Source organism: Argopecten irradians, chromosome 8 (genome assembly GCF_041381155.1).
Source record: "Argopecten irradians isolate NY chromosome 8, Ai_NY, whole genome shotgun sequence".
NCBI lineage: Eukaryota > Metazoa > Mollusca > Bivalvia > Pectinida > Pectinidae > Argopecten > Argopecten irradians.
This window is the reverse complement of record NC_091141.1, coordinates 21,390,620-21,410,916: the sequence shown is the minus strand read 5'-3', so window position 1 is coordinate 21,410,916 and position 20,297 is coordinate 21,390,620. Positions and strand designations below refer to the sequence as shown.

The 20,297-nt window shown below is 37.8% G+C and overlaps 1 protein-coding gene across 4 annotated transcripts in view; it reads right to left on the bottom strand.

Moving 5' to 3' along the window:
• Positions 1 to 1,810: 1,810 nt before the first annotated feature.
• Positions 1,811 to 20,297, bottom strand: part of LOC138329658 (NACHT and WD repeat domain-containing protein 2-like) — a 67,142-nt gene continuing 48,655 nt past the window's right edge. For all 4 annotated transcript variants that reach the window (XM_069276895.1, XM_069276897.1, XM_069276896.1 and 1 more), the window contains 13 exons: positions 13,719 to 13,835; positions 12,876 to 12,953; positions 12,365 to 12,484; positions 11,218 to 11,998; positions 10,345 to 10,547; positions 9,667 to 10,094; positions 9,365 to 9,516; positions 8,943 to 9,157; positions 8,430 to 8,656; positions 8,030 to 8,188; positions 7,757 to 7,886; positions 7,307 to 7,406; positions 1,811 to 7,122 (listed from right to left, as the gene is read on the bottom strand). In XM_069276895.1, coding sequence (XP_069132996.1) covers positions 3,545 to 7,122; positions 7,307 to 7,406; positions 7,757 to 7,886; positions 8,030 to 8,188; positions 8,430 to 8,656; positions 8,943 to 9,157; positions 9,365 to 9,516; positions 9,667 to 10,094; positions 10,345 to 10,547; positions 11,218 to 11,998; positions 12,365 to 12,484; positions 12,876 to 12,953; positions 13,719 to 13,835 — 6,288 coding nt within the window. In that variant the 3' untranslated portion in view covers positions 1,811 to 3,544. The remainder of the gene's footprint in view (positions 7,123 to 7,306; positions 7,407 to 7,756; positions 7,887 to 8,029; positions 8,189 to 8,429; positions 8,657 to 8,942; positions 9,158 to 9,364; positions 9,517 to 9,666; positions 10,095 to 10,344; positions 10,548 to 11,217; positions 11,999 to 12,364; positions 12,485 to 12,875; positions 12,954 to 13,718; positions 13,836 to 20,297) is intronic.

Here is a 20,297-nt window from a genome sequence, read left to right as displayed (position 1 = left end):
GGACAAGATATCACAATACAAAGGGCAAGATATCACAATACAAAGGACAAGATAGTACAATACAAAGGGCAAGATATCACAATACAAAGGGCAAGATATCACAATACAAAGGACAAGATATCACAATACAAAGGGCAAGATATCACAATACAAAGGGCAAGATATCACAATACAAAGGACAAGATATCACAATACAAAGGGCAAGATATCACAATACAAAGGGCAAGATATCACAATACAAAGGACAAGATATCACAATACAAAGGGCAAGATATCACAATACAAAGGACAAGATAGTACAATACAAAGGGCAAGATATCACAATACAAAGGGCAAGATATCACAATACAAAGGGCAAGATATCACAATACAAAGGGCAAGATATCACAATACAAAGGGCAAGATATCACAATACAAAGGGCAAGATATCACAATACAAAGGGCAAGATAGTACAATACAAAGGGCAAGATATCACAATACAAAGGACAAGATATCACAATACAAAGGACAAGATATCACAATACAAAGGGCAAGATATCACAATACAAAGGGCAAGATAGTACAATACAAAGGGCAAGATATCACAATACAAAGGGCAAGATAGTACAATACAAAGGACAAGATATCACAATACAAAGGGCAAGATATCACAATACAAAGGGCAAGATATCACAATACAAAGGACAAGATATCACAAAGGGCAAGATATCACAATACAAAGGGCAAGATATCACAATACAAAGGGCAAGATATCACAATACAAAGGACAAGATAGCACAATACAAAGGACAAGATATCACAATACAAAGGGCAAGATATCACAATACAAAGGACAAGATAGTACAATACAAAGGACAAGATATCACAATACAAAGGGCAAGATATCACAATACAAAGGGCAAGATATCACAATACAAAGGACAAGATAGTACAATACAAAGGACAAGATATCACAATACAAAGGGCAAGATATCACAATACAAAGGGCAAGATATCACAATACAAAGGACAAGATATCACAATACAAAGGGCAAGATATCACAATACAAAGGGCAAGATATCACAATACAAAGGGCAAGATATCACAATACAAAGGGCAAGATATCACAATACAAAGGACAAGATATCACAATACAAAGGGCAAGATATCACAATACAAAGGGCAAGATATCACAATACAAAGGACAAGATATCACAATACAAAGGACAAGATATCACAATACAAAGGACAAGATATCACAATACAAAGGACAAGATAGTACAATACAAAGGACAAGATATCACAATACAAAGGGCAAGATATCACAATACAAAGGACAAGATATCACAATACAAAGGGCAAGATATCACAATACAAAGGACAAGATAGTACAATACAAAGGGCAAGATATCACAATACAAAGGGCAAGATATCACAATACAAAGGGCAAGATATCACAATACAAAGGGCAAGATATCACAATACAAAGGGCAAGATATCACAATACAAAGGGCAAGATAACGCAATACAAAGGGCTCACTATAACAAAGAGTTCCAAGACAAGCATACTGCAGCTTCCCAAAACATGCATTCAAATCACACATAAGCACATTGTATACACTGGAGGCTTTCCTTTAATGACGAGTTATATTAGGACATGAATGTCAATCAACCAAATTGATGTGAACTTAATATATAAACTGAATAACCTGTATTCTGTTGTTCATGAATAAACTATAGGTATTCAATTACATTTAACTAAATACTATTTAGTATAGTACTTTAATGATGTAAGCAGCTTATTTCATAGAAAACAACATCAATATATGTACCTTGATAAAATTTATTTCTATGGTGCACATGTATACAGGTATATTGTAGTACAAATTAATGTATAAAATGATTGCATCAGAGTGATATCACAAATATTTAATACTTATAGGTGCTAAATATAGCCAAGGACGGAATCACCGACAAAACAGTTTCACTTAATGTAGAATTGAAATGAGATAAATAACTTTGAAGTTAATTGCAGATTTTCACCATTAAAACTGAATAAAATATTAAGATTTTATGGAAATCTTAGATGGATATTTTTACCATTAAAGTTGGACGGATTAACGAAGGTTTTAATAGAGATTTTCTCTACAATTAAATAGATGCTTTAAGAGGAAGATTTTATTCAATAATATTAGGCAAACTATATTAAAACCAGTATATGTAAGACTGACTGGATAATTAAAATGTCAAAAATCTAACAGATAAAAATCAGGATAACATGCTTGAAATTATTCAGATTAAATGCTAGCTTATATTGAATCGTTTTTAGATATGTAAATGTCAATTAATTAACATTTTAAACTCCGTTTTGAATAAATTTGATTTGAGTTAACTTTAATATGATTGCCTCTTTGGCAAGGTGCCAAATTTTCTTTCTGAAGTTCTTTTCAGTTGGTAAAGATAATGTAAACAGCAAGATAATTAAAATCTATTTATAAACAAAGCAGAGTATAGTTTTCAGGCGACACGTCTATTCAAATATTTAATGTAAATTTAATGCAAAAATTCAGCAAAACGAACAGCTGATATGAAATCAATTCAGATATAATGAGACATTTTGTAAATATATTCAGCTGTATATCGCACAACTTTGCACTCTTATTCAAGAAATGTGTGATTTGGAACATTGGAAGCTACTGTCACATCAGGTAATTAAATATAGAGATTTGTTGTTCTATAAAATCTATGGGAAATTTTATGTCAATTTAAACTAAAGCCAAGAAAATATATAAGTGTGAAAGTAACAACATGATATTGATTTATAAATTAAATGTTACACAAAAGTACTCCTCTTTTATATCATATCGATGAATTTTAAATTGAATTAACTTTTTCAAGATGCATGAGAACAGTTTTATGGTTGGATATGAAGAACATGTACTATATAAACATGCTAGGTAAAAATCACAGGTGTTTGACAGGACCAACTATGACCAGTACATATGGACTGAAGTATACCACCATATATCAAGTTTGTCTCATGTCCCTGTGTCATTATAACAAAATTATATCACAGATATATTGTTTAAACATATGCAAGTTTGAGCACCAAAATCGTTATCCAAGACATTGTATTACTTGTCGATTATGCTTCTAACATCACATAAAAACTAAAAATAATTCAGTTCATTTGTAATTTCCTAAACAAAAATGCTAGTTAAATGAATTTGTTGAACTTTCCACACATCCATATGATTGAGTAAATGTAATCCATACGTCACAGAATTGATATAACGGTTATCTACTGACAAAGCTGTCAAAACAATAATATTGATTGTAAATTCACGCGGTACTGTTTGAGCAGGAACACGTTCATCGTGTAACTCCCAAGGAATTTCAGTTTTGTACATTGTGTAATATGTTATTCAATAGAACAAGTAGACGTTTGCTTTGTCATCATTTAAGGAAAGAGTTTGGTGAATAAAGACGCTCCGACTCAGTAGTCAAAATGTTCATTAATTGATCACTAGTCTGCAATGGCACAATCATCAAGGAGATGCAAATCAATCATCTTCTTCCTCTTCATCGTCAGTTTCCTCTACTTTCTCTCCCATAATGTCCTCTCCTAAAATTTCCAAAGATGGCGTGTCTTTGTTGGCTAGACGGAGGATGACCACATCCGGGATATCGTGGAGTCCAAAGGTGATAAGCTGGCCATCCATAGCCACCTTACAACAGTTGATTTTCATGTCGGGAGTAAATACGGCCAACACGACACCCCTCTCAATATCCCAGACGGAGATATCGCCAGCGAACACCACCGCCTGGGTGCCCCCGTTCGTAACGAATATCTTGCTGTCCGCGTTAAACTGCAGTCCTGGATAGCCTTTGATCTTTCTTAGACCGTTAGCAGACATCGGATCCCAGATGTGTAACTCGTTCTTATCGCGTCCTATTATGATTCTGGATCCGTCATCAATGATGGCCAGTGCCATTACGTTGCTCTCGTTTTTGAGTCGTTTCTTGATCTGCCCTGTTTGGCAGTCCCACATTGTAACATAGCTGGTCTTTTTCTCCTCGTCGTAGTTCGGCAACACTAGGAAGCTGCCGTCTGGGGTTAAAGCAGCACTGTGCAAAAACAACATCGAGAACGGCGTCTCAATGATGTGTAAGTGCTTTTCATTAACAATGTCAAACACACAGAGATGATGGGCAAAGTAGGATGCCACCGCAATGTTTTGATTTTCACTTATAATATATTGTTCGATTCCGTTCTCTTTCTCTTTCCTGATTTCCTCGTGTCGTTTACGTTCCCGTTCCATTTCCTCCTCACGACGTCGCTGCTTTGCGGAAGAGGATTCCGCTCGAAGATCCCATGGTGTCATCACCTCTACGGAGTTCCGAATGTTCAGCGTCTTGTCGGCACTTGCCGGTGCTTTCTGAACGAGTTCTCGGTTTGGCTTGATCCTCCGAACAACATGGCCGTTGACAAGGCTCCAAACGACAAAGTGGCTCCTATTGTCTGAGAGACCGAGTAGATTTTCATTGTCCAACATAACATATTCGTGTGCTGGACAGGGAGTGATGTAGCACCCAGTTAGCTTCTTCAGATATTTCTTTTCTCTCAGGTCGTATATGAACACTGTTTGGAACACTGGTCGGGAACTTTCTGATGCGCTGGAGAACCCACGGTCCGACAGGATCACCACTCGCGTGTTTCTCACGATCACAACGTCTGCCGTTTCTGACAAACCTCTTTCTATTCGCACTGCATTTTGCAAGATCTTTGCTCTCACCACATTCCATACGCTGATTGGCCCACTGTTCATCTGGCGAGCCACTACATATCTGGGATTGTCCACCATGGGGATAATCTGAGTAACCCCGAGAGACTTTTTGAGTTTCGGCATAGACTGATTCACTTTGCCACTTAGATTCCAGATCCTAAGCGTTTTATCGCCTCTTGCTGCCGTCAAGCAGTACTTAAAGTCAACACATGCCCCCATCAAAGATACGCCTGCGTGGCGAGCTAAGTGTTTATGATCCTCAGTTTCAAGATTCCAGATTGCTATGTCGGATGTTTGCGTTTTTTCTGAACAGCATATGGCAATAGCGTGACTTCCCATGTAGTTGAGATGTAGACTGGTCATGTGGTCGTGCGTACAACCTCTAACACTCCGCAGGTAGTTTCCTTTCTTCAGGTCAAACAGTTCGAGCTGATGTATTTCATGGAGTGTCATATACTGTTGCCGACATGCCACAATGTAATAGTCTCTGGTCACTCCCAGACTGACCGCGGACGAAGATTTCTCATTGCATTTGAGGGTATGAATCACCTTTCCGGATCGCGCGTTTTGCACTGTTGCCATATTTGCTCCTCTGAATGCGTGCAACACTTTATCATCAAATGAACTTGCAGCAATCAGAAGAGAATTGTCTTTGTACACACTGTTGTCCTCGATCCTGGCTTCACATACAATGGGCATGATTTGCTTTTTCAGATTCCATGTTCGCATTATGTTGATTCCATCAAATAGCGCGACAAGATACTTGCCTTCCCCGGCCGTTCCGACCACTGGTGGATCCAGGTAATGATCGATCGTCAGTACGCACTGACTGAAGCGGATATTCCACACACGTATGACGCTTCCTTCCACAGTTGCCACTAAGGAATTGTTCAGGGCAGATATGATTGATTTCACCTTTGTTCCTGTTCCATCTATAGTTTTCATGACTCGTCCTGTGCGGATATTCCAAAGTTTTATGGTATTATCCGCAGACGCCGTCAAAGCCTTCAGTCCTTCAGTCGTTAGTGTCATAGCTGTGATCGGTTCAGAATGGCCTGACAGCAGATCAAACAAAATACCACCAGGCTCAGACAAACACGCAATAGAAGGAATTAGTGAAAGCATGGACGGCATCTTCGCTTGGTCATAAAACGAATGCAAGTAGGGATACTTTGGGGGATCACCAGCCGTTGCTGGAATGTCTCGAGCGATCATTCCATGTAATCGACCAATCATTTGTGAAGCTAATTGTCGCGGATCATTTGTCAGTGCTGTTGCTGAAAGCTGAATTGTGTCTGATAGCGTCTTCAAGTCAATGTCAGTTGGGTCTACCTGTAAGCCTATTTGATACTCTTCAACAAGCGACCGGAGTGAGGTGCCACACAATTTTGCTAGAACCCATTCGAAATTGCACAGCCCTTGAGATTTATACAGTTCCGTCTGTGATGAATTCAGTAAATGATGCGGTAATTCGTTGACTCTGCGTAGGTTGTACACTCGATCTGATCCGTCTTTGGCCGAATCTTCCGGCTCAAAGTACAGAGGCTGCGACGAGACAAACCGCGGCATTCCTTTATCATTTCCAGGATATGGCTTTGCCTTTATCGCCCATGTTCCTAAGAAGTACTCTGCCATAGCTTTATGATAGGATGAAGCCTTGTCACGAGCAAGAAGGTACCTTTCCTCTGCCGCCTCCTTAAACTGTGCGTGTGCCCAATGCAGAGTACGCATCCGTTGTGATTTTATCATGGTGATGTATTCTTGGAGATCCTCCCGAAGACGAACCCAGAGGATGGCTGGGAATCTGCGTCGCGGCGGATGGTAAACAACCATGACATCATCCATAACAGCGTCATCGAGTGATAGAAGATCCACTATTTCATTATTTGTTAGACCGTTCCTTGAAGCTGTGATGTAGCCCAGAGCTCTTCGCACAAGTGGTTCACCATGTTTTGTCTCCAACTTTACGAATTTCAACAAGGCTTGCTTTTTTACATTTTCTGCAAATTTTATTTGGTCGAGTGGCGTGTCCGATGTCCAAGAGAGTGCATCTTGGAATGCAATCTTCAGAAACAGTGGCATGGGGCATTTCTTAAACGCTTCAATGAGACACTCAAACTGCTCGTCCGTGAAACTCTTGTCGCTCTTGTTGAGCCAGTGTTCCAGGATTGTTATGGCGTCTTGTTCAGGAAGTTCTGGAATTTCTATGTAGGCATCGGATGTCTCCGGAGAGATGCTCTTTTTCAGGCTGTCAAAACATTCATACTTATCATCTGGATTGGTGGAGACGATAATGTATGCGTTCTTTGGCAATTCCTTTGGTAACCAGTTCAGTTTCCTTCCCTCATGGTCATCTGAAAAAACAATGTTGTACGTCATCAGCATATTGAAGCATAAACAATTTTAAAAACACAGTTTACACGATCTTTGACGCAGCTGTTCCGAATAAAGACTGGTATCTAAAGTTTAATCTTATTGGCATATGTTCTGGTAAACGTACGTCTTATTTTATAAAAAAATTAAAATCAAGAAAGTTACCTGACAGGCGATCCAGAGAATCAAGAATTATAACGATGGGGTTTTCTGGTGTAGCCAGCGACAGGTGACGAGTGAAGTCGTTCATCAGGCCTTTATAGTCCTAGAAGTAGAAAACGCAATGTTGGATTCATTTTCATCTCCACATACCAAAGATCTTTACAATATGTATTATTAAATCAAAAAGGTTAAACAACTTCAATAATACACGCGCACATTAACGATCAAGTTGGCCGGTTGATTGGTCATGCTTAACATATTAACAACAGCTGTCCTTTGAGGATGGTCTAACACGCGGAATGTGTTGAGTATGGCGAGTAAATGCTTGTTTTGAGGGACTATGGTATGTTATACACTCAACACTCTACGCTTTGATTAAAGAAAGAAAGCGAGTTCTATTTTATTTAATGGAATTGTTCCCAAAAGGGGGTTGGCATAGAGAATAAAACTTACCGTGGGGACGTCGTCTTCATTACTGCCGAACACATGGCACATCTGAAGACAGAGTTCCCGGAGGAGCGATCTGACGTTGGTGGAGCTGGTCGTGATCCCGATCACCCGGAGTAACACGCTCATGTTCTGTCTGAAAACGTAAAATTCATTGTTATTGATAGGCAGTAATATAGATTTCAGGTGAGAATAAGAGCTTTGAAAGAGTGTTTTGGTATATCACCGAAGAACGTAAAATTAATAAATGATTTAGATCTTTTCTGTGGAAGAGCTTACCCTCTGAACCACTTGTGTGTCTCCTTGGCCGTCTTACACAACAGAGCAGTTTTACCACAGCCAGCCTTCCCATACAGTACCAGTGGAGACGGACACCTGGACCGGAGGTAGGACTTCACCAGCTGAAGCAACTCTTTTCGTCCCTGGAAGTGCTTCGTTCTGGCAAAGGTATACATTGAATTTGAAAAAAATGGTTTACGCAGAGGACTTATATAGGTATTACCAGATATTACACTCAAAAAATACAAATTAATGTTTCATTCTATAATATCATTTTATGTGATATTAAATTATATCGCTTTTGTCTATCAGGTTAAAATATATGGTGCGAAATATTGCTTTCGAGTGAAGACTGACGCAGTTTTATACGAATTAGTAAATTTGTATTGATATTTAATACCTTTCGTGACAAAACGCCACATGCTGCGACACTTCATCAAAGAGTCTGGTTTTGTTGTCCACTTTTCGTTTCCTATCCTCAAAGTAAGCACAAAGTTGTCTTTTCAGATTGTCCGTGACCTGTTTGCACATGCGTTCGATATAATGCTGGTGTGACCTGTGACCTCCAACTATCACTCCTCCGGCGGCCCATTCCACATCGTACGGTAGGATGTTCGTTACTCCCACCTGTGGAGGACGGAGTGAAAATGGAAGTGAAAGCAATTATAAAGACAGATAATTTTTGTGTGTCCTTTCTTATTCCCTCTTTCTCCCTATCCTGGATGCCTGGTAAAACCGAACCTCAGAATACATTAAAGGAAACGCTGTTGAATGAGCAACCGTTCGAAACCGCTGCGCATAGTCCCAATCAGTTCGCAATATTTTCTACGAACATTATATACGTACTTATACAGATGTGTAAGTGTTTTATGTAAGATATCCATTTATGAGAATGCTTCATTGTGTGTCCTACCTTAGTTGGAAGTGTCTCTAACTTGAGATCCTGGATGATGGCGGACTGTGTTTTGTCCAGAGCGTGCGGATTGTCCGGACTGATGTCCACAAAATCTGGCGCGGCGCTGTCGTGGAGATTCCTACTGATGTCTGTGATGGTACGTTGTACCACCATACAATGGTTGTCTGTGGCGTCAGTCTCCAGGATACCGTGCTCTATCTCAAGGCCAAGCACTGAAATTGGAATAAGCATTTACCTCAAATGTACACGTGCACGTGGATAACATTTGACGTTGGCGTTGTTGTGAATTGTGCTTGACAGATTTAGTCGTACGTTTCGGAAAACCATAGACATTAAATTAATTTCTGACAATCATCTTCAGACAAATCAAACTCAAAATCAGCAAGCTAGAATATATAACAGTTACATGACGAACTTACTGGTGGAGAAGTACTTCTTCTTTGCAAACGGATCAATGATCACCATGTGAGTGAATTCGTCAAAGATTCGACGGAGTTTCTTCGCGACTTCAGTAAAGGAATTCTTTGCAGCTTCCCTCTTCTTTGGATTGGCGAAATCTTTGTAATGTGTGCTGGAAAACCCAATCACTTATTGATCAACAATCGAAAGCATACATATTTTCAATGATTTTGGAAATCAAAAATCACAAAAATTCACGACTTTATTTCGTAAAAGCAAAACTATTGTCTTGCAAATGGCTGGTACACGATAACCGTCTCACCTGATATTGTGCAGTCTGTAAATTGGCGGGATACAGTTCTCATCTAGACTGTACCATTCCTTCAAGATTTCAGGGTCAACTAAAGCTGCTTCTTGCTCCTGAAGACTCTTGATGGTCGCGGCCTCTGCCTTCGCCAGATCTGCGATTTGCCGTCTTGTCTTGGTTTGCGATGCTGATGTACCTGATCCTAATGGCCTCGTGCTACCATCTCCGCCTGAGATATCGGTGGCATCGGTCAGAACGCTTTCTGCATCCTGACGCTGCCGCTCGCGCTCAGCTCGTGCGAAGGTTATATCATCTATTTGCTCCTTGATAAGGTCAATTTCTCTTTGGCGGAAATCCTGGACGAAGTCGTAAAAGGCGTTGAACTCCTCCACGGGTATTTTTGATGGCAGGATATACGGTCCATACTTCTCCCCAAGCAAAAGCTGAGAGGAACAGGATGGAAAAAAGAGAAGCAACACGTGTCATAAGAGCCTACAAATATCATATAGAAGTTGTGACAGTACATCTGAACAACTGGAATGAAACATATTTTATGTTCCAATTTTAATGCAAAATCAGAATCATTATTAAGTAAGCTGGGCTATGAACGAATGCAAGCATAACAATGACTTTTGTATTGATGTAAACAAAGTAACAATATAATACAGAATGGCAGGTGTTTGTAATACTTACGAGCATGTTGAGTCCAGAGTTAGACTCCAGACATGTATTGATGGTGTTTAGACACGTGTCTGGGTAGGAATGGTCATCCGTGATGGTATCCGTCAACCCCCAGTGTAGGTCATATAGCTCCAGCTCGTATCCCCGGGCAGCACAGTACTCCCTCAGGGATAACGACACTTTCTCCTGGAAGGCTGTCTTCTCAGCCAACGTATCTAAAAAGAAATTAAACAAATGAACAACATGTATATTATCAATATATATTGTAAATAGCTGTTCTCCTTCAACATATGTTAAGATTGAATTCTCATACAAACGATTCTCATATCACGTAAGTGGCTATTTCATATTTCATATCAGTATCAATCGATTCTTCATATCACATTAAATGTTAAAAGTTTTGATTTTTACATCATGCTTGTACTATCAGATTCTTTCTATTTAAAAATCAGGCTCCATGATCTGGAAAGAATCTTAAACTTAAATTTTGATTTATATGACATAACGTTATGTAACGTCATCTTTGATTGGCTAAGTCTGAAATTAAGACAGATTTGGATATGTTTCATGATACCGAGGCGGCCAGGTTAAAGATTTTTCTTTCTAAATGTATTTTTTATTCAGTAATCAGTAAACACAAAGACATTTGCAACAGTCTTGTTTCAATCTCTCGTGATATATGTAGTTCATTATTTTGTATAAATAATACAATTTGGTATCTCACACTTTCACTCATTCAAATAGCATTAACTGATTTAATCATGGACAAATATTCAAGGCCAGGTAAAATAATTTAATGGCGTTTTATATTGTAAACGTATCAATAATGTCAAATATGCTATTAGGTGATACTTGAATTTATATTTAATACTTGGATATAATTACCTGTGAATCCAGAGCTGATGTATATAGGAATCACCGTACTTTCGGGCTGACACATTCGGTGCACATGTCCTTTCAAAATATCTGTCATTCTGTCCCCTACGCCATATTGGGATTCTCCTCGAGTCAAAGGTCTTAACACACACGGGGTTTGTACGGGACTCACACTGAGTTTCCGGAAACTTTCAATCTCTTCCGGTTCAGGGCTTTCTCCCAGTTTGGTTTTAAGTCTTGTTAAATCAAATAATTCATCATCGTCCTCCTCCTCCTCTACATCTGATGCCTCACCTTCGTTTTCCTCCGTGTCACCCGGTGTTTCAGACTTGTCACTATCAGTTTTTGCAGATTTAGTGTGGGATTTTTGTTTTGGATCTTTTGACCCGTCATTTTGTTTTACACTTTTTGTATCCGTAGTTTTATCACTTCCTGTTTGTTTCGACACATCCTCTACAGCTATAGTGACAGATGGCACACGTTTTGGACGAGGTGTTGTGTCGCTAGGAACGCTATTATCGTCTGTCGTCCCCGCCTCTCTCTTGTGAACGCCATTCCGTAAATTACTACTATTACTATCAATTGTTTCATATCCATTAACTTGGCCATGGTGCTGGCCATTGTGGTGACCATTGGGCTGACCGATGTGCTTGTCATTGTGCTGACCATTGTGCTGACCGTTTGGTATCACTTTGGATGGCTTCTTAAGGGATGATTTACGTTGTTTCACAGTTAACTTTTCACCGGTATCGGAATATTTGTTGAATAATTCGTTTTCGTGGCTCCTTGGCTGTTGTGAGAAAAGATAAATATTATGCTGGATAAAGCACAGCCTAGCAAACTTATTTAAAATATATATTAATTAATAATTGGAACAAAACAGTCGCCGTTAGCTTACATCAATTTAACGTCGCTTACTCTATCCCATATTGTTTATCAAGCAACCCCATATAAGTCACTATTTCTGATTACATGTGGCGATTGGTCAATTTTCAATACGCATGCGATCTATAGGGTTATTCACTGTCGGAATTGTCTGTTCCGATTGGATATAAATTGCTAATCTTAATAACTACAATTACGAATTTTGGCAGGTAAATGTATACATAATCTAGTATATTGAAGTAGAATTGCAAGAGATCCCATGGAATCTTACCGTCTTCACACTGCCCACTTTCCTGCCATTCGCCCATTCCTGGCCATCGTTGTTAGACACCTCGTCTGAGCTCGGGTCTAGGGCAGTCAGTCGATTCTGTAACCGTTTGTTCATCTTCCTCTGTTTGGGAACATTACAATATCAAGTTGTCAATCGACTCTCCACAAGATATCAATTAAATCTGGACATTTTCACAACCCCTTAATTTACCATCTCATAACATATTAAATATCATTTACACAATTAATGCCATCACAATAGATATGGCTAAAGTAAAAGTGTGTGTGTATAATAAAACGCATTAAGTACCACATAATAATTCCTTAAACTCTTTATAGCCAATGATATTGGTGATTTGTGAAAAATCAGTGAATCCCATGGATGTTTTGACTGAGCAGTATTGAATGCTATAAGATATTTTGCTCGGCAGTATTGAATCCTATGGATGTTTTGGCTGGGTAGTATGTAGTATTGAATCCTATGGATGTTTTGGCTGGGCAGTATTACCTACCCTGAGGTGGTTGACGATTCGTTTGTCTACATCCATGCTGACCTTCTTACTCTGTATCTGCCAATGGCTCTCCCCAGCCTGTAAGGACAAACATGGCACTATAAACCAGTCGTATACAGTGGAAGATACGTACCCAATGTTCCTCCATTTTATATACTTAATAATACAAATGATTGACAAATGAATATAAAATGTGGTTAATGATCGGCTGACTAAACTTACTCTAGTTTTTAATAGTTTGCATAAGGCGTTTCAGTTGTTAACATAAAGGACACTTATATCTATAATATGCGTGCAATTTTTCAAATTTCATCATCAGATGGTGGACTAGTTAAAATGACCATTGTCTTTATACTGGCGTCCGTTTCAATCAGTTTAACACTATCATTTTACATACTTCAAAGATCTTCTTTCTCATATTTCATTTGTAGGTTACCCTTACTCCCTAGATTTAAAAAAAATCCTACACTAACTTACCCGCTTTCCGTCAAGTAGCAGTCTTGGAGTTTGACAATTGAAATAGTTATAGGCATTTTTCAGAACATTTTTCAGAAATGTAAGGAAATCTATTTTGGACACTCTGAAAACGTAACACTGTATTGTTTTTCTTTCCCTGAGTAATTGTTTCTAATAGCTTGTTACGATTCCCAATTAACTATAATCAGTTATCAGATTAGTTGAGCGATATGTATATAATAACGCATGGAATCATTTTCGGTTTCACATTAACTTATTATTTATTTAAGTTTCCTTTTTCTAAAGATATTGCTTTATCTGGGAAATTGTTTCTTTCTATTCGCGGTTACTTTTACCTTCCAACTATCCGTTAGACATTATATTTACCTCCTCCGGGGCGCCCTGGAGTGACTGTAAGGTTCTGGGCTGGCGCTGGAAGGTGGGCTCCCTCTCAATTGGCAAGGGAGGTAACACTGTCGCCTTCTTCCTGCCATCATTAGATGCCTGTAATAGCAAATACGTTCGGTCAGTATCTACACAGTTTTTAATATTATCCTACAAAATGAAGATATTAATAAAGTAATAAATACATATATAGGGACAAAAACACAAATCTTAGACGATAACTCTTTCAGCCCTTCTTGGGCTTTTAAGAATAATATATTTTCTGAACTCTCAAATGCATTGTTAGAATAATGAAAGTGCAGTATAGCTAAGATTGAAAATGTTTATCTTTTATTGATCTGTTTGATGCTTTTGTATCATTTTCCATTGCGATATTATTGTTTTAATAGAGTTAATGAAGCTGTGAAGTAAACATACAAAACATTTCTAAATCATAACAATAATCATAACGCCAGTGCACTTAGCGTACACAAGTGTTCCGCAACCTAACTTTCAGTGATTAACATAGAATGAACAATTGTCTGTTGTTAGTGTCCTTGTATAGTTGCCGTTGGTCTGAAATTCCTGTACTATTGTATTTTTAATTGATACATACTACTGGTTTTACGAGACTTTCTCGTTAAGTGACAATGAATATTTGAGCTCAGAGCTATGTTCAAGACTGTTGTGTTTTACAATAGTACATATACAGGTGTATATTAGGTTTGACATCCCTGGTGTGAATGGAACAATTACTGCTGAAAAGGTATGAACAATAAAAGGTAATTACAAACTTGACCTGTTTTACGTTTTGAATATGGTTCCAAACGATTACCTAGAGACTCTTGTACAGTCGATTCTAACATACGTCCGTGTTATACACGGAAACCTCATTAGTTGCTAACCAGTGCTCAGCTTTGTTATTGATATATTTTGCTTTGACTTTATTGTCAAACCTGAAGGTGAAATGGATTAGGTCTTTTCCATTGAGTTGCATCTACGTTTAAAACTACCCATTGGAGTACTAACTAAATACTACCACCCGACACCTTTACACATTTTCCACTTAAGAGACAGTTTCTCTGTACACTATATTCATTGTCGTTGTTAACAGTCATGCTTGGTACTAGTAAACTATTTTTTCTGAAATACGGTGAATTCGGTCATTTCATCTTTGATGTAATTGAGTTCTCGTCGTATTTTTCACTACGATAGCTATGCTATCATTGTTAGCACATTACATTACCATGTAAAGTCTCAACAGTATTATCAGTTATCGTGTATGAATGTTTGTTATTAATAAATCAAAGTATCACCAGGAACTAATTTTATCAATAGTTCATACCACTGTGAAAATTCTCCATCGTATATAAGTAATGAAGTTAAAAAAATAGATTACGAAAACGCATTTGAGCTAGAATGATTCTTGAGGTTGATGCATATTTATGAAACTGTGCTACCTATGACTGTCTTACACTCACTCACCCCTTTCATATCCCACGGCTATTGGCTACTTACACCTGACAATTGTAGTATAATGTTCGTACTGACCTTTAAATAACCCGTTCTCAACTAATTTCATGTTCTACAACTCGATAAATGTAGGCTTGATTTGAGCTAGTTGTAATTGGTGATCTTGTTATTTTCCAAAATAAAGCGATTTAAAAGATTTTATGAGCATGCCCAATACCGAGAGACTTCTTTCAATCATTGGAATGTAAACCTTGAGGTGGAATCGGATCTGACGATAGTCTACCTTAACAATGAGACTACCACGTAGTTAGAATATTATGTCTATAGTAAAGCTACAGATCTCAAAATAACACCATCGAAATCACAAAGTCTTAATCATACAAAACAACTTTATCGTCGAAATAACAAATTCTTAATCATACAACACTTTACGTTTCTTTGCCATAAACAACAGAAATTCAATTTTGCATAAAATTCCAATAATTCTGAATTCTGTCATCATTTACCCTTGGTGTGAACACATGATATCCTGATCTCAGGCTCGTGATGTTTTGGAAACCTGTGCAAGATTCTTTAATATCGGCGAAACCAATGTAATAACATTGATACTGATAAACACATTACGGCAAGGAATAAATGATACGGGATAGTGGAGACTGCGATGGTTGGTTGTTTAGATCTATTTGATCCTCCGTGTTATTGTTTCCAGTGGGAAATAAACACGATATGTGTATTATTGCTGTAGCTACTAATGTCTGGACGGTGTCTTATCATCAGTAAATCGTCAGTTTTAAAACATCACGACTACCACCGTTCCATGGATGGTTCCATTATAAATACAACAATAGTTCTAAAATTGAAATATAAAATTCCATTACATAAGAACTGTAGGACAGAAGACAAATGTTCTGCCTTTTCAAACAAACTGAGTATGGAACATTACTTGAAATTGTATCAAATATTATAATAATACACTTTATTTTAATTCGATCACACTTGGAGTCAGAGACACGTTTTCCAAGTGGTCGACACAAAAATATTCAATATTTACAACATTAAATACATCACAAGCAATACATATTACATTTAAATTAATATTACAAAATTGTATAAAATATTAAATGATGTTTCTCTGTGCCTTCCTATTACGTTTTAATTATCACATGTATCATTTATAATAATTGAAGTTCGGTGCAAAATACTTGTATTAAGCATTACATAACTATTTCATCTTCCTCTATTTCATTGAACAATTAAACAGCTTTATGTAAGCCAAAAAGTAACTATTGACGTAAAGGTGTCAGTGGCCTCCATTTTGATATTGAGTTGGGTGTACCTGTTATATAATATGGCACATAATGGGATATATAAAATGGGTTTAGAGGAGTCGTTGTCTCGACCAGGACTTGTGTAATAGAATATATAATTCGGGTGGAGCTGAAATTTACAAATAGATTACCACAATCAATCCAGCTTAGATCTCGGCATAATAGAAATGTTTTCTTGTGCATACCAGTGTGAGTAATTCGCCTTTTAAATAACGCTTTAGCTGGCAGTCAGTAGACTTAATGTGGTACGAGCTGCACGACCTGTAAGGTATTCAGCTAAATGTCCGGGAGATGGAGCAAAAAACGGCAGCAGTGTGTTGGTAGGATATAGAAAGATGTATTGCGCCAACACCTCCAAACTTAATTGATGTTCTTCACGAACACTTTAAGTATTATGGTAAGACTAGGAAACACACAAACTTGATAGTTGTTATTCCTGCAGTGGACTGCTTTGATGATGCCTAGACCATTTGGTATAAGAACCTGCATTATATGTACATTGCAATTTCGATTGATCACGTAGGCATCTTCACAACTGTATTAAATCACAAATTGCGTAATATTAGACTATAAACCTTCATTTCAAAATAATATACATGCGCAATATGAAACTATGAACCTTCCTTTCAAAATAATACACATGCGCAATATGAAACTATGAACCTTCTTTTCAAAATAGCATAACGAGTAATATCAAAATATGAATCTTCCTTTTCAAAATAATAAACATCATTTAATGGAAGTTTTGGAATGAAAAGTGACATTTAAAAAAATCAATTTTATTTACCAAAATCCCTGAAGCATAAAAACAATGTGAAATCGCAATTCACAGTTAATCGAATGCTAGAAAACACGTTTATTTTATTTTCTGAAGTTTACATAAAATTTTCTTCATGAACTGGTTGATTTTGATTCGTGTGGAAAATGTCATGGTTTATGATCTGAACATTTCATCGTCCATTGGATCCTCTACAAACTCGGCTATACACCTACTGTGATCATGTAGGCCACCTAACATCTACATACCTCGGGGAGTGAAATATTCCTCAAACATCAAAGACAGGCATTGGCATTCACAGCAGCATGGAAATCAGTACACATGAGCAGGTTTATAGCCAACCAAAGTGATAAAACGTTCGATGATATTTTATGTTAACAACCATTTAATTTTAATGTATATAGACAAACACAGTTATTACACATGCTTTGCATGTAAACCTTCGTTTTAATGTTCCTATCTTTGCCTCCTTCCGCAATGAATTTTATGGTTGTTGTCACAATTATACATATATACATATTCAAAAGTGTTCTATTTTACATACTACCCAGACAAGAGTTGTTTAATAAAGTTTATTTTAATATCAATTTTAATATCACTGATAAATGAGATAGATAAACAACATATTAAGTTAATTATTTGATACATAGCTACTTGATATCAGTATACATGTATATATACAAACGCATGGCAAAGTAGTAATATACAAAGGTGTGCATTTCACAGATGTTTATTAACATTATCGATATGAAACACATGTGATCCCAATCAACATAGATGCGTTAACAAACGCCATTGCTGGAACCAAGGGTCGGAAACTGCAACTGTCTTGGTAATGGAAAGAGTTCAACATGGTTGGTGACGATGATTAGAAAATCGATGAATAATAACAGAGCGAATCGCCACGGTTTGTATGCCAAGTCATGTTCTGGGTAATATTACCTCCGATTTCCATATGACTTAATTCTGTTTCTGGATAAATTGTATGGTGGTATGTAGGGGTCAGAGCCAAAATTTATACAAGTTCTGTTCCCCTTTCCCCAAGGATGTTTGTGGCCAAATTTGGTTACAATCCATGCAAAACTCTAGGACAAGTAGCGATTTATAGGATTTACCTCTATTTCCCCTATTGGGCCCCGCCCCTCCTGCCCCCGGGGGGTCAGAGCCAAAATTTATACAAGCTCTGTTCCCCTTCCCCCAAGGATGTTTGTGGCCAAATTTGGTTACAATCCATGCAGAACTCTAGGACAAGTAGCGATTTATAGGATTTACCTCTATTTCCCCTATTGGGCCCCGCCCCTCCTGCCCCCGGGGGGTCAGAGCCAAAATTTATACAAGTTCTGTTCCCCCTCCCCCAAGGATGTTTGTGGCCAAATTTGGTTACAATCCATGCAGAACTCTATGACTAGTAGCGATTTAAAGGATTTACCTCTATTTCCCCTATTGGGCCCCGCCCCTCCTGCCCCCGGGGGGTCAGAGCCAAAATTTATACAAGTTCTGTTCCCCCTTCCCCAAGGATGTTTGTGGCCAAATTTGGTTACAATCCATGCAGAACTCTATGACTAGTAGCGATTTAAAGGATTTACCTCTATTTCCCCTATTGGGCCCCGCCCCTCCTGCCCCAGGGGGGTCAGAGCCAAAATTAATACAAGTTCTGTTCCCCTTCCCCCAAGGATGTTTGTGGCCAAATTTGGTTACAATCCATGCAGAACTCTATGACTAGTAGCCATTTAAAGGAATTGTTGACGGACAGACGGACGACGGACGGACGGACGGACGACGGACGACGGACGACGGACGCCGCGCCATGACATAAGCTCACCGGCCCTTTGGGCCAGGTGAGCAATAATAATAAATGGCAGACTAACAAAGACACAAAGTGAATGTGTTCCCCATAATACCTAATGCTAATCTGATACACTGTCAGTAGTATATTGCCTTTTGTATGAAGTAGCAATTAATTTTAAATGGATAATTACTTATCTTGAATCAATATACGTAAAGGACAGTGATAGATCGGTAGGATAAATAAACAGTATATGTTCATTTATTTATTATTTTTTTCATTATCATTATGTTACGTCGTTCAATCACTTTGTTTTGTAAACCGCAGGTGGTTATTAATTTAGTTGAATTGAGATCCCCAAGGTCTGGTCGTAAATCAGATTGGCAACGGTGTACAATGGGCGTACGAATTTCCTGATTTGTGAAACATTATCCTAAGGCACCGCTGTCGTCACTATTACGTGCACGCCTTCTATAGACTATTGAAATAACGTCAGTATATTTGGGGGTTTGCTAGGCACCTGTTATATCCACTAGCACTTGGAAATGTCACCAAGTCTGTCTTAAAGACGAGTGACCATGGTCACGTAGTTTAATAATACACTTGTATTGTGCAAACAACTTAAACGGCGTTTCGTATGGAATTACAACCGGTGTATTATCTACCTCTGACAACTGACATGTTTTCAATTAGCAATTGGAAATTATTTATGTATTTTTTCAAGAAGTAGAGAATAGATCTGTTTTGAGTGCCGTTGTATGAATTAGCTACGCCAGGTATAAATGTCCTTCGGTCTTTAATTCAGAACCTGCCTTTGTGTTATTATGGTTTCTCGTTTTTTATATATCTTAAATCAATATATATACAGAAAGTCAAACATTGTCTGTAGCGGTTATAGTGATTAAGCCAGGGTTTTTGCTCTATTATATTACGACATGTTTAATATTCGAGGTTTACTGGTCCATGTCATTATCCCGTCTATCGTATCATATATAGATAAAGTAATAAAAAAAACTCCCTCGCCAACCTACAATCAATGGCAAGAAGGTGATAATTGTGATTTTTGAAAGAGAATTATATAAAATACACATTAAATATGAGCAGATGAGAAGCTACTCATCCAAATGCGAAAAAGTTATTTGAGTAACAGTTTCAGACATAAACTTATTCAGTCACAATTCATGAAATAGCTAAAATTAAAGTCGGTCATGATGTGA